Below are 15,153 nucleotides of genomic sequence, written 5' to 3'. Positions count from 1 at the left end.
ATTTACTTTACAAAGTCAAGGAGAAAATTGCAAATATATGTCACAGCTCAATAAAGTTTCAGGGAAATTCTATGTTTGGTTTACGGTAATGTAAACCAGAAATTGAATGCAGGGACTTAAATTATTTTGAAATAGTCCTTTCAATTCTGTTTCGTATGTCTTTCAAATCTCAGCGGCCACTCGCGTTTATGTGGAAAGCAGACTCTCAATCACACTCTCTCTTTTTCTCTCTCTCTCTCTCTCTCTCTCTCTAACATACACACACACACACACACACCACGCTTTAAACACATACACACACGGCTTCACATAAAGGACTGCAATCCATCAATGTGCTCATTGCTGTCATGAGTAAAGAGACAGAGCTCTAAGCAAGAGTCCTCTAACACAAATTTGATTTACCTCAATTTGCCTCAAACGGTGACATGTGAGCGCTAGAAGTGCTAATACAGAGTGGCACCTTTTGCTGCCAACGGGCATGTGTCTGTTTAGCTCAGTTTCAAAGCTTGGGCTCATGCTCAAATCTGATTTACTTAAGGATGGTATTGGATTATATAGAGTTTAGAGTTATGAAAATTAACTGCGAAATACAGTGATACTGTGGAGAAATGTGATGGCTTCACTTGGGAATATAGCAGACTATGTTTCTGTCAGAAATAAAATGTTGGTTTAATATATTTTGAAGCCTCTAGAATATTTTCCACCTTTCTCAAATGATTCAAGCAGTCCCCATTTAGTCTTCCTGCATGCAGATACCAGATCCATTATCTTCATATGCCATCAGTCAAATGTAAAAATAAACTGTTAACAAATCCATTTTAGTAGCTGTGCAGGTCTTTTACCAAAATTAGCTTGACGAACACAAATAGACTACGATGCTTGGTGTGTCTCTAATATGGGTGCCAGATTGAAACATGTTACCAAGTTCCTTGATAGAAAGGATTGTTTCATACATGAAAAGCATCTGGCACCTTAATCATACAATAAAACACCTCTTTGCACCACCAAGCCCCATAATGATTTAAGCATGCTAGTCGTGCATCACAGGCATGCTGGAAATGTCAGCCTAATGAGTAAGACTTTCTGTATACATATTGTGTGAACCTGGCCATATTGGATCAGAATTAATCCAATTACCTTGCGGCAAGTGAGCACTATGTTCCTGCCTTTGCTATGTTACTTGGCATGGCATTTGTTGCCACGCATTAGTGTTGGACTGCCACAACACCTGTGTCATCTACCACTCGTCTACGAATATATTTCTTCCAACTGTCCAGCACAAAATAAATCTGTGTCATCTGATCTGATGCTGGCTATTTCCTGCAATCGACTGTTTGCAAAGGAAGAGGCAATAAATTGAGCGGACTCAAACCTTTGGTGCATTGTTTCCCTCAACAATGATTTTCTCAGACAAATGTTTAAATTCCCTTTCTGCACGAATAGCAATACAAAACTCATACCTTGTGCTGTATTTATATATACAGTGGGGATGTATCTTGCAAACAAGCAAGCAAGCAAAGTTTATTTATAAAGCACCTTTCACAGACATCGGTCACAAAGGGGTTCACAGTCAAAGAAATAAGATCAAACAAAATCAAATAAATAAAACAAAGCTATACAATATGTATCTGCTGTATTTTTTTACTCTACACACTAAAAGATAGTTAGTAATATATCTCACTACCATGCCCATATGGACAGAGTCCGTAGGCGCTCTTGACAGTGTTTCCTTGCTGAGATACAAGAAGGGATAGTAACAAAAAGAGGGTCATACCTACTTCATTAGTCTAACACCCCTTTCACAATGGATAGAAACTCACCTCTTGGCATCCAAGACTTTTCTACTAATGCCTGTTTTTCTGGTGTTTTTGTGTCATCATGACACACCAGAAACAAAACAGACAGGCAAACTCATGTACTTGCAAGAAGTCAGTTGCCAATTTTTTCAGCCCGTGTTTAAAAAACTGGCATATATGCACTTATTTTGATGTAAAATTGGTATATCTCAGGCTGCTGGTGTTTTATTACTTTCAACAAAATGTTAGAGGGCATTTTTAGACAGGATATGGACTGTCATTTTTGTCAATCATTATAAACACCATAGGATGGGATCCTTTATGAAACAGAAGGAACATGTGCAATAACCAAAAACTGTTTTGTTGTTTATTCAGGCATTTGAATGTTATTTTAAGACAGCCTTTAAAAAAAAAAGTTAAACTTTACAGTGGGGGGTCTGCCTTTATAGGGATGGGAACATTGTTTTCTGTGCTTATGACCTTCAGGAAAAACATTCAGCTTGTAATGTCTTTTTTTCTGCTTTCTTTGTTTTTCAGGTGGCCAACTTGGCTTGCTCCATCTCCAACAACGAAGAGGGTGTGAAGTTGGTTCGAATGGCTGCCACCCAAATTGACAGCTTATGTCCACAGGTGAGGACTTAAAAAAAGACTTTTAGCCCATTTTATTGAACCCTACTCAAGCACGAGTCAACTTTTTCTTTTTTTTTTTTTTTTTTAACTCTTCTTAATTCCCCTCAAATGGGTATCTTTGAGTTTTGAGAAATCAGAGTACCTAGAAATAACAGAAAAAATCACTGTCGGCAGAATGTGAGGAAGAGCTATGAGCTATGTGTAGGTGGACCTTGTAGTACTGTTTCTCACGATGCAAGCAGGAGGAGGTTAAAATCGATTGGTTGTTTCCAAGGTTAACAGTGGGCCCTACTCACTCGTGACCCAACACAGTAATGGTGAGGAGATGGAGAAGGGAGACTGACTTTAAGATTCAGGATCCAACATGCCGGACCCACCATGCACACCTGCTGAGACCCACTTACTCAGAAAACTTGGGGAGAAAGCGTCTCCTGATACCTCTTGGCAATGCACAACTCAGACAGATTAAATAAAAAAACATAATAGACACAGACTTTGTGGCTGGGAAGACGGAACAAAGAGGGGGTGGAACAAAGAGAAATATTTCCATCTGTTCTGGGTAGAGCTAGCCGTGGTCCCTTATCTTCACACATGCAAATGCACACACACAGGACAACACACAACCTCAGTAACTGCCATGTCCAGATCATAGTGTCTCTTTTGCTACATCAGATTAATTTAGTTTAAACTAAATCTAAAAAGCTGGAAGTGATAAAGAACAGGAAGAAATGCTACTTCTGGTTGAAGTACACATGCCAGCTGTCATAGTGATATGATTAATACTGCCTGTTCTTAAGTACAAGTCTGTTGATGTGATGAGTCTCCAGTGGGGTGTTAATAATCTAAAAAAAAAACAGAAAATAGGGACACCATTTGCCTTTTTTATTCAGGACTTTAAAACCCTATGATGTTTTGAACTTCTTTGGCTTGAAGCCAAATGTTCTATCTTACGCCGGTCAGACTCTTGAGGTCAAGATACTTGGTAGGTTCTGGAAAAGATAACTTTGCTCTCTTAATGCTGAACGATTTGGTGTGTCTTTTTGATCCATCCTTGGGCCATCTGTACATACATATTTGTGTTTTGTTTTTTGTTTTTAACACAACATTGGTTACTGACAGTGTGTTTCAGGGATATATCTGATGATATTCAGTATTTGTTTTATTGTAAACAAATCCCACAAAAAATACTAAAACCTGCAATTCAATAATGCAAATGAGCAGTCTGTCACTCTCTTCTTATCTAAAGCTATTTCAAACATTCATTGGGCCGAAGAACTTCAGTGAGTGACGCATGTCTTCATTAAGACAAACATGGACAGTGTAGTTTGAGTCATTCCCACATACACCACCCTGCTGTTGTAAATAGTGACTAGAGCATTAAAGTGAAAGCTGAAAATATCCCCTAACATATGCACTTTTTACTCCTATTCGAGTAATGTTTGCCAAAGACTACAGGGGCCAGCTGTTTTATGAGATTAGTTAGATTTTTTTTATTAAACATCTACAATAGTGTTCTTTTTATGGGATTTGTTCACTGTGAAAAAAAATATAACACTGCCAGACTTACCCTTTCACATAACACATTATGTTTTATTATTCACAAACCTTGTCTAATGATTTGGACCCTTCCTCCATGCCAGGTTATCAATGCTGCTCTCACTCTGGCAGCCCGCCCCCAAAGCAAGGTGGCCCAGGACAACATGGATGTTTTCAAGGATCAGTGGGAGAAGCAGGTGCGCATCCTGACTGAGGCTGTGGATGACATCACCTCTGTGGATGACTTCCTGTCCGTCTCAGGTATGAGGCAATACATCACATTTTCTTTACAGATTAGAATTACAGTCAAACATGTATTTTATTTCCTGTAAACATCAAGTTGCTTTCTCTGTGGCAGCTTGATGTGAAAAACAAAATTACAGTTAAGACATAAGATAGTTATAGTTAATAAATAGGAAGCCACAGTATGAACATTGTTTGTTTTTTTTACATTTTGCATGCTTGTATTCTGTTTATATTTATTATTTATTTATATTTTGCCCAACAGCTCCCATTCACCTGTATATTAATCTATAAGGAGCTGGTGTTCGCACCGCTAGCCCAGGGGCCTGGCATGTTTTGCAGATGAAGAAGATGGATAAATAAACACAATTGTAATTGCTAAGAATTATTATGCTATATAAACAACTAATTTCCATTCAGAGAGAAACGTAAATAATTACATTAAATTATTTTTGCACAGACAATTTACAATGTTAATCGTCAGCACAAATTATTAAAAACATTCCATTTACAGGGAAAACATTATTTTGTAACAAATCATTATATCTTCTAGCTGAAGAAAGTCTGGGGTCCCTCACCGCCATTCACTGTCCTTTTTTTTTTTGCCCTTCCAAAGAGAACCACATCCTCGAAGATGTCAACAAATGTGTAATTGCTCTGCAAGAGGGCGACGTGGACACTCTCGACCGAACTGCTGGAGCTATCCGGGGCCGAGCCGCTCGTGTGGTGCACATCATTAATGCTGAGATGGAGAACTATGAGCCTGGAGTCTACACTGAACGTGTGCTGGAGTCCATCAAGCTCCTGTCTGAGACTGGTTAGTGTTTTGTACACAAAGGCGGTGTGGCACAAGGAGCCACAGTTGTAATGTGTTAGAATGTATTGTGAAGATTAATACAATATCCTTCACCCTTGTACTGTGCATCACACATTTTGCACCAATCCTTTTGGCAAATTGGCAAGCTACTTTCATGAGAAGGAGTGCAACACTCACCCACACACACACACACACACACACCAGCACTTACATTAGCTCCCCAGTCTGGTCAGTGACTTATAGATGCACCTTAATTACCTGGATGCCCAGTGTCCCACAGTTTGGATCAGTGTCTTGGCTCTAACACAAACCCTGGTCGCCACCTGTTCACTCATCTGCCTCTCGACCTTTTTTCATCTATTTTTTTTTTTTTTCTCTGTCACTGTGCTTCTCCTGTGTCACAGCACATTCCAGGAGACCTGAGTTTATCTCTGTGGCAGCTCAGACAACACATATCTCAGTCACACCTACAGTGAAGATTGTCTCCCCACTAAACTTGACTGAAACCATTTCACACTATACAGGGTGTAAGGGTGCAGGAGGCAGTAAAGAGACAACTTTTAGAGTGGTGTTAAGTGCTGGAAGCTTGAGTGTTATGTTGGCTCAGTATTTATAGGATTGATCATAGATTCCAAAATAGTTGGGCCGCTGTGTAAAACATAAATGAAAAGATTTGCAGCACTGTGCTTGGTGACGGTTATGATAGTTACGGTTTTATGCATGTGTTCCTGAACCCATGTAGTAATATCCTTTCATACCCAATCATGATACTATCACCCGTTACCAATTAACCTGTTTACCTGTGGACTCTTCCAAACAGGTGTTTTTTCAGCACTCCAAAACTTTCCCAGTCTTTTGCTTCCCCTGTTCCAACCAATAAGCATATATTTACAAAAATCAATGAAGTTGATGAGGTAAAACATTATATATACTGTCTTTGCACTGTGTTCTATTGAGTATATGTCAAAAAGGATTTTACACAGCGTCCTTATATAGCTTTGGGGTTTCCCAGGTTTTCAAGCAGAAGTCATTGTAGGGCCACAAGAGTACATGGTATGCTAGCAGGATCTACCAGTATTGTGTGGAAGAAAAGCTATTCATGGTCCATCATCTTTTCAAAGTTGTAAAGCAACATTATGTAGGAATTCACATTTATGTGTGATCTGGTGCCCCCCACAGTTTCTGAGTGCAACACCACTTTCGTAAATACAAATCCCAGTTCTGTGACAATTTGTAATGAAGGTGCCAACTACATACAACACTCATAACATCATAAGAATGTTGTGTGCTGTGTGTTGTATCTTGAAGTAAACATGTATCTAATGCTGTAATCCTACCCTCTCACTGAAGTAACACATTGCAGAAACAAGTGACAGCTGTGACAGAGAAACCGTTCACCCTGTTACAAGACACTGTACCATCAAAATGATTTTTAAGCTTTTGTTTAACGTAAAAAAGTTACATAATGTTGCATTAAGTTGTGGGCACATTAAAGGTTTCCTGTGGAGTTTTAAACCACTAGAAGCACTATGGAGCTGTTTTTCTATAAAGGGTGTCTGATGTGATTATTTCAGTAAAGTTAACAGCACTCTTCGGTCTTTTTCAGCATACAGGTAGGAAGCGACTGGGATATTGAGTATACGTATATAGGAAATGGCATAACATTAGCAGCCGAATTAAGTCAGGCTGAGTCAAGTATACAGGTTTCTGGTGTTGAATGATTTCAGCACACAGCTATGCTAAGCCCTGGGGGAAAAATGTGTCAGTAAATCACCTCTTTGTCACACTGTGAGTTTGTAACACTATTTAAGGTTGTAAAGCTTCCGCCTTTATCGCTGGGGTTAAGTATAGTGATATTTAAAAGCTGAGTAGGCAGGGAAAGGTGAGAGCTTTTGTCAGTGTCGGCTGTGGCTATTTCCTGGAAGCAGTTTGTACCAGTGCAAGATTTGCGCATTCATTTTTTTCCCGGCATTGGTTGGGTCACAATTCATATGTTTTTTTCATTAATTGAACCTTGTTTAAGTTGTTATGTTAGTATGTATTGTGAAAAAAAGAGTCACAATGCAAGGAAAGAAGAAAGAGTCTGTTGTTGAAACATTTTTGCTTGAAATAGCCCCTCAAATCCCTTAAAAGGAGGTGAAAACATGCCTTTTAAAAGTGCACCATTATGAAAAGTGGACAAAGACACAGGATGAAAGTAAATTTGGTAATTACTTGTCCACAAGACTCAAATCTGACCACACATTCCGTCTTTTTACACTAGTCTACCTCCTCCTTGTTCTATTTTTTTTCTCTATCCTCACTCATCCATCCCTCCCCCGGTTGCTATCTTTCCCATTAGACCCCATTTAGTGACACGCTATATGTATTGTTTCGCTCGTTACTTTCATCTGCGGGGATAATTGAGAGACACAATCAACTCCCCTCCCGCTAGCTGATAACGTCACAACAGCATGAGGTAAGTCACATGTGTTCACGCAGCCATCTGTCTGAGTCCCTCTTCTGGTGCTCATCTCCACCATAATGGACTACCTTCAGTACTAGTTAGATGTTATCTCAAGCACATTCTGCTCTATTATTGCATAATTCAGTTTTGCTGATTGAGTTAATTAATTCTTGAAGAACAGCAGCAATATTTGGACACTTAAGGTCAATTTCATATGACCATAACCTGGTCACATAGGAAGACTGTATAATTGTGCCGCTCTTCTATTAATCCTCCATGGAGTATGTTTCTAGAGTCAGCAGGACTCCAAAAGCATTATGTCAGCATTACTGAGAACAACGAAGGGAGAACTGTTGATGTTGCAGCATCATATTGATCACCCAGTGATTTGTCTTTATCGTGTAGTTGCTTTTTTGCGAGTTAACATCGTTCTGTAAATCTAATACCTAAAAATAAAAATAAGAAGCATAATACCTAAATTGTTTATGCAAAGGAGAAATGAGGTGAAAGATTCAACAATTAGACCCTGGAAACACAATATACAAAACCCTATACATGAGCAGAGATAGCATCACTTTACTGAGGTGCTTCATGAGACTCACTCATTTCTGAAATTCCATTCTGTTACATTTCAGAAATGCAGTAATTCTTTCTACATGTTATGGCTGTTATAACATTACAGAATGAGGTATTACATGAACTCCCTCTACATCAATCTCATTAACTGTTGAATGTGAAACATAGTCAACAGTGATCTATATGGATTAGTTCAACCACCTACACATTGAAATAATGTACTGTACATCTTGCACTTTATACAGGAACCAGTGAGTCCAATGTTGGCTCCATTAACACATGCTATAAAAAAATTCCACAATATTTTGATCTCCTCTGTAATTGAGGATTGCACAGATAACACTGTAATATTATTGTAGTAGTCAAAAGATTTTCCCTGAGATAATAATAATGGTTCAAGAAATATGCACAACCAATACTGCAGCCTTGGACTAATAGTTCTAGTCCAATCTTTACTACCCTGACGTGCAGATGTGGGCATGCTGATGTGTGCTATCTATATCAAATTCTAAGACACTTAGAATTACCAAGACCTTGATAACTGAGGACCTTCATCAATATCTATAGAAAAGTAATCGCTAAGTTTAATTCATGCCACACACACACACATATCTTTATATATATTTATATATGTGTGTGTGTGTGCGTGTGTGTGTGTGAAAAATATCACACTGTTCGTGGTGTCAGGGCCATATTTTATACTGTATATACAAAGAAAAGAACATGGGTGATGGAATGCAAGGACAAAAGAAAAAAAGTACAAGGAATTTCCCAATGTGGGTTGACTTCTGCTTTTGATGCTTAATATTTCAACTAAAAACGCTAATATCAGTTCAGTAATTATATGCATATATATCTGATCGGTCTTTCCAACACCATCAGTCGTTTCAGAGAGTTCCCCAAAACATTTGTTTACATTCTTGTGGCAAAGCCCTCCAGCAACTGTAGTAATTGTGGAAGTAAGTTCACGTTGTTATGAAGCGCCCTTGGTGGATGGATATGTCAACATAACATCTAAATTGTATACATTCTGTCTGTTTGACTGGGTTTTTTAAAAGCATGACCATGATCGTTCCACAGGTTTATTCAGTCCCAGAACCATAGTCAAGAAGTAATTTGAACCCAGAGGTCAGTATTTCCCTTAAAGCACCATGATGTTAGCTTAGTTGAAATAATCACAACAGGCACCCTTTATAGAAAACCAGCTCCACAGCGCTTCTAGTGGTTTAAAACTCCACAGGGAACCTTTAGTGTGGCCACAACTTAATGCATCATTATGGAACTTTTTTACCTTAAAATAACAGGTGCAAGATCATTTTTATGGTACGGTGTCTTGTAAAAGGGCGAATGGTGTCTCTGTCTCAGCCACTCCGCCCCCTCTTCACTTGTTTCTGCACTATGTAACTTCAGTGAGAGAGTCGGACCACAGCATAACATATATGTTTACTTCAAGATGCAATTTTTCAAGACATAACATTATTACGACGTAATTAGTTTTGTTTGTAGTTAGCACCTACACTACGCCTACACAAATTGTTACAAACCTGGGATTTGTAATTACAACAGAGGTGCTGCACTCAGACACTGTGGGGGTTGCCAGATCGCACAATATGCCCATTTTTACATAATGGTGCTCTAATGAAGTGCCTATTCTAACCCAAACTGATCTGTCCCTACAGCCAACCAAATAAATCATAGTGTTGTCAGAGACAAATTATGTCATGCCTGGATGTCGGATCAGAACACACTTCTATGTATTGCTCTAAAAGGAATGGACCAATATAGTTTGTCTGTTAATTTGGAGGACCTGTGGCTTTGCTCATAGAAACTTTAGTTATGGATAGGTTACAATTTCTGCAGCCAGTTGACATTTAGTGGAACTTCTGGTTTATTCTGCAGATGTTTGTAGACCTTTGAAATGTAAAACCTCAAAACAGTACCCTAAAAAGTGTTGTGTAGGTGGTCATTTGTGCAACTTTGGCAGTTATCGAGCATCTGCAACTTGCCAACATGAGTGAAGTTGTAATTTAGTTACAAGCCAGATTCATGCTCTAAAAGAAAAATAAAAGGAAAATTCAGATGCCGCCGCTCCATCCTTTGGAGCTTGTATAACCAGCTGCTTCTCAGCTTTAGTAGGACTGTATCCTATACTTAAGCAGGAAACCTAGCATAAAATTGACAAGATGATGGATGCAGCAACAAGCAGCTGATTTCAAGATGGCCGGCTTCCTGTCTGACTTTACCTTAAGGTAATGGCTAAGTCTATACAGATGCAGCAGATAGGCGAGTCATGCTGGCTGCACCGCCCTAAGGAGAACTCCCATCTTAAATTTTAACGAGGCCTCTCGATTGCGGGTGCTAATTGAGATGTTAAGGCAGGGAACCGGCAACTGTGTTAGACCACCGTTTCATTGGGTCCATATTTCTCTTTGATGAAGAGCTGTTGTGTTTCCCCTTCCTGTTTCCCTCTTAGTGGTGCTAGTTGGCTTTTTTAGGGGCTACCATGCACATCTGATCTGGACCATAAAGCATTTATTGATCCTTGTGAACTTTTGCCTCCCTCCCCACTCTGTCCTCACTGGCCTGATGTCTATGGATTTAAACACAGTCAAGGAGAAATCTATAGCTGGGGGAAAGATGATTAAGTGTAGCTGAACAAAGGAAAAAAGGATATAGGACCACACACTTTTTAGAGGGTACTGAGTCCAATTAACTAGACTCTACCAAAAAATCAATAGCTGTCACCAAGGATTTCACTAAGCGATTTGAGCGGGGATTTTAGTGGAATTCATTGATGTGATCCCTTTTTTCCCTTTCTCAGTGGTGTGCATGTAAAACATTTATCCTGTGCCTGAGTGTGTGTGTGTGTGTGTGTTTGAGTAGGCTGTTTGTGTTTTTATTTTACGGCTCCTGTGTTTATGCCTGGAGCCACCGTGCCAGTCGCGACCACTTGCCTGTCTTTCTGACAGCTGCCACATCAACCCCAGGACGTTCAGCACAACTGCCTGCCCTTTGACCTTATCTCAATTTGCCCATCCCTCTTCCTCATATTGAGCGCAGTCAGATTTATGACCGGGCCTAATACAGGCGGCCTGGGTGCACAGCTCTTCTGTGTAAAGCTGAGCCATAGATTCCTGACAGACAGTCCACACATGGGCCCAGGATTGAAGCGTGTCCTTGAGAGGGAGAAAAATCAATAGCCTAATGGGAAAGTGGTTATGGCTTCCCTCTCTTTTTTCCCCCCTCTCCCTCCTTCTTCACTGAGACACTTTTCTTGCCCACTAACTCCCTGTGTTTGAACTAATCTTCTCCTCAAAAAAAAAAGGGGGGGACAAATTTTAGAGTCGATCATTAATGTGGTGCCCGAAGAGGGTAGATTAAAAAACTGATATATGGCCTAAGTCTAGTGTGCCATTTAGAGAAGCAGGGTGGCGTTGCTCCTTGTTATTACATCGGGGCACAGTAAATGGGATTTAGCCAGGGTTTTGCAGTGAGTAATAACACACATGCTCACACTGCCACCCACATGTCATGCCTGTAAATCAGTGGATCAAGTGCACTTAAAAGAAGTGCAGCAGCGTCTGAAGGATTGAAGTAAAGACTCTTCACACTGTCTACTTTCAAAATAATAGCTCTGAGAACCAGACTTTGTGTCTGGTCAGACTTAAAGCAAGCTACCATAAATATTGAGCAGCTGTTTTAAAATCTTTAACCAGAAAACCTTAATATTGACATCAGTGGCCATTAATATAGACACGAGAGAAAGCAATTAGTACTTAAGGGGAAACAGGACAGTGAATCAGCTTTTTCAGTATATCTCAAAATGTTACACTGTTGCTGAACCGGATGAGTCACTCTTTACTGTAAGTTTGTTTCCATTGTTATGATGGTGGGAATATAAGTTTTAGCCAGAATGGGAAGCAGATGGCAGCCTCATTGCTTGCAAGGAGTAGAGGTAAGGTCTCTTAATCTTTGGGCAAATAGAGGTGGGAGTTCCTGTAGGAGCAAGTTCTGATGAGGAAATTGCTTTGAGAGCAGCAATGCAGTATGAGAAGGTAGGTGAAACATTGTAACCAAGGTTAGAGTGTGGAGTGAACAGAGCAGTAAACACACTACAAGCAGAATCACTGAAGTTTTAATACTCAATCACCTCTCAGAGTTCTTCACAAGTAGCTTTAAAGTTGGATACTATTTTTTTCACTGTTAGAGTATGTACATTCATAATGTGGACTTGAATTGAAAGCTGCCTTGTCAGTATTGAGTGAAACATTTCTGCCACATGTAAACTTCTGACTAGATGAGTAATGCGTAGGTTTAAGATGAGATATGACCCCCAAGGGTTAACAGCCGAGGTTAAAACATTGTAATGATACAAGAGTATTTTTGTGATTAGCAACCAACACAACTAATGAAAGGGCTAATTAGCCTCCTAACAAAATGATCAAAGGGCCAGAATGAGGTTGTGGAAGGGCCGCATTCATAGTGGTGCATCTCTGCAACCGAGCTATCTGTATATATTAATGTGTAATGTTTTTTTGCCCACAGGCTACAAAAACAACACTGACAATATGATTTATTTACTCTTCTTTGTCTTGCCACCTGACAAATTTAAGTTGAATGTTCACTTTCCTTTATTGTAGCTTTATTTTGGTCCCCAACAACTCCTGAAAGAATAATCTGTTGCTGTGTATTATTTTTTTTAATTGTCATTGTTTTGGGGTTTCTTTCCGCTGTTAAACGCTTCACCATATTTAGCAGCTATTTGCCAAATTTATCTGACATTTAGTGCTGAATAGGTATCGTACAGTGGGGTTTTAGAGCTTTTTTGCTCAACAGTAATGCTGCTTTTAAAAATACAGAAACAATGCCTGAAAGACACTATAAAGCTCTGTACAGCTGAGGGGAACTATTGAGACATGTGATAATATAGTTCATCACTAAGAGCTAAGAGTGACCACTTTCACATATGTTTTAGTCATGTTATCCTTTATTAATAGAGAAATATTGATTAGAGCTACTTCAAAGTATACAATGAGATATGTATATAAATGCGATATATGAATATACTATAGAATGCTATAACACACATCATAGTAATGGAAGCGAATACCATGAAATAGCATTTAATAACTATCATAGTAATATAGTAAAACTATATAAGGTTCTTCGGGTCTAAACAATGCTTGTAATTTAGGGGACTTATCAAGACTTTATCCTCCAAAAACAACACATTCAATTGTAGGGTTAAAGTTGTGCATCCTGATTTGATGCAGGCTTCTGTTGGTATAAAAGTGATATTCATTTTACCTCTTCTGATATATTGTCTAAATTGAGCTGTCTTCACGCAAAATTGAGGTTTAGGCATCAAAAGCTGTTCAGGTTCCGCTGTTTGGAGCTCGTTACACACCTCACAGGGGCACGCCATCTCTGCTGTGCGGTTCTTAAGCATTCATTGTACTTCCATAACTTCTCACTTAAACTATGCTTAAGCCTAGGGGGTGAAAAAAATCCATTCCTACATGGTCACATTTAATTCCCTTCATCATTTTTCAACTGGAATGAGTGAAATTGCTCCTTACCATCAGCAACTTTGCTCATTAAGAGCTTGGAGAACATTTAAATATTTCTATTTAAAACGCCTTCCCAGCAATTCCCAAAAGCCTATTTTACGCTTCTCCAGTAAGTGGATTAAACTGAATTAAAAATGAAAAGAAAAAGGGAGAGACTTTTTGTAGTGCCTTTTATGTTTGGTGAAATATAGCTTATGTTTTATATCAGACAAATAAGTATACTGCAGATACACCTTTAGTGCAAGCTGGCTAATTGATTTAGCTCACTCGGCATGTAAGAGAGGAGGAAAAGTGTGTAGAATAATAATAAAATCACCCAGTTGGCTTCCTGGTGGAGGCTCTCCAGCCAAGCTGCCATGCTTTATTTGTCTTTTCCCCTGTTTTTCTTCTCGCTATCCGACTGTCCTCATTAGACCTGTCTTCTCCTCTCAAAGGGCTTGTCGTAAATCTGTCCAAGTATCCAGTCTCCAAAAATCTGCTCTTTATGTATACATATTTGTTGCTGATTATTTCCAAAGCAGCCAAGACATCTTTTTTTATAGCATATCAAAAAAGTCTTTGTCTTTTTCTTCTTTCTCTGCACCTGTCTTTATCTTAACTTCAATTTTAGATATATAGAAACATGTTGTGGATTTATAGGAAACGCCTGTGCTGTCGTTGAAGCACAGTTACAAGTAATGGTGGAGTTAAAGCATTTGTGTTGTTTGAAACAGCACCTACAGATAACACAAAATGAAGACTGACCTTCTCTGGCTGGTAACTGTCTGTCCAGGTAAACCATAGCTTTTGTTATGATAATTTGGCACAGTGCAGAGTCCATATAAAAATTACATTTAATACACTTCGCTTTCAGTATTTTTTTTCTCAACAGGAGATTACGTAGAAAGGTAGCCTGCTAAATATTCAAACATTCAGTCTGTATTCTTGAATATTGAATAATGTCTATTCACATTCAGCACAATTCATTTGAACACACAAAGAGCATAAAGCTCTTCCATCGGGCCCGGCCAATTGATACTGACAACAAAACCAACCATTTTTATGGTCAATAGGGACTTTTCTTTTGTTGCTTGGCTTTTGTTCAGCTCAAAAGACTTTGATGAATTTGTTTCCCTCCATCGGCATTGTGATTTGACAGACCGAGCTTGCAAGTAAGCGTCCTTGTGCTGTAACTCTGAAGCGCACACAGCCATCTTATCACAGGTTACACAAATGCATGCACATGCTCATACACGCACTTCCACAAACGCCGGATTACACACAAACACATCTGTGACAGACAGGCCAATCTGCCTGTTGGGTAAGCCAAGGTGAAACCACTAATTGGCGCTCAATGTGCGAACAGCATATTGTCGCTTACACGGAGGCTGAGGGTGACGTCTCGCCTTTCCCTCAAGTGCAGAGAGTGACGCAGGGGGAGACCCAGCTGATACAAACTTTGAGATGAAAAGGTTGGGATCATGTCCTCAACATTTTCCTTTTTCTGACTGATAAGCCTGCAACCATTTACTAACACATGTGCTGCACCTGACTCTGATA

The 15,153-nt window shown here is 39.3% G+C and overlaps 1 protein-coding gene across 1 annotated transcript in view; it reads left to right on the top strand.

Moving 5' to 3' along the window:
• Nucleotides 1-15,153, top strand: part of ctnna2 (catenin (cadherin-associated protein), alpha 2) — a 322,519-nt gene that overhangs the window by 282,343 nt on the left and 25,023 nt on the right. Inside the window, exons 10-12 of the mRNA XM_084366449.1 lie at nucleotides 2,334-2,426; nucleotides 4,067-4,223; nucleotides 4,822-5,022. Coding sequence (XP_084222575.1) covers nucleotides 2,334-2,426; nucleotides 4,067-4,223; nucleotides 4,822-5,022 — 451 coding nt within the window. The remainder of the gene's footprint in view (nucleotides 1-2,333; nucleotides 2,427-4,066; nucleotides 4,224-4,821; nucleotides 5,023-15,153) is intronic.

Source organism: Pagrus pagrus (assembly GCF_965226575.1).
Source record: "Pagrus pagrus genome assembly, chromosome: 2".
Lineage (NCBI taxonomy): Eukaryota > Metazoa > Chordata > Actinopteri > Spariformes > Sparidae > Pagrus > Pagrus pagrus.
This window is presented reverse-complemented; position numbering and strand designations above follow the sequence as displayed.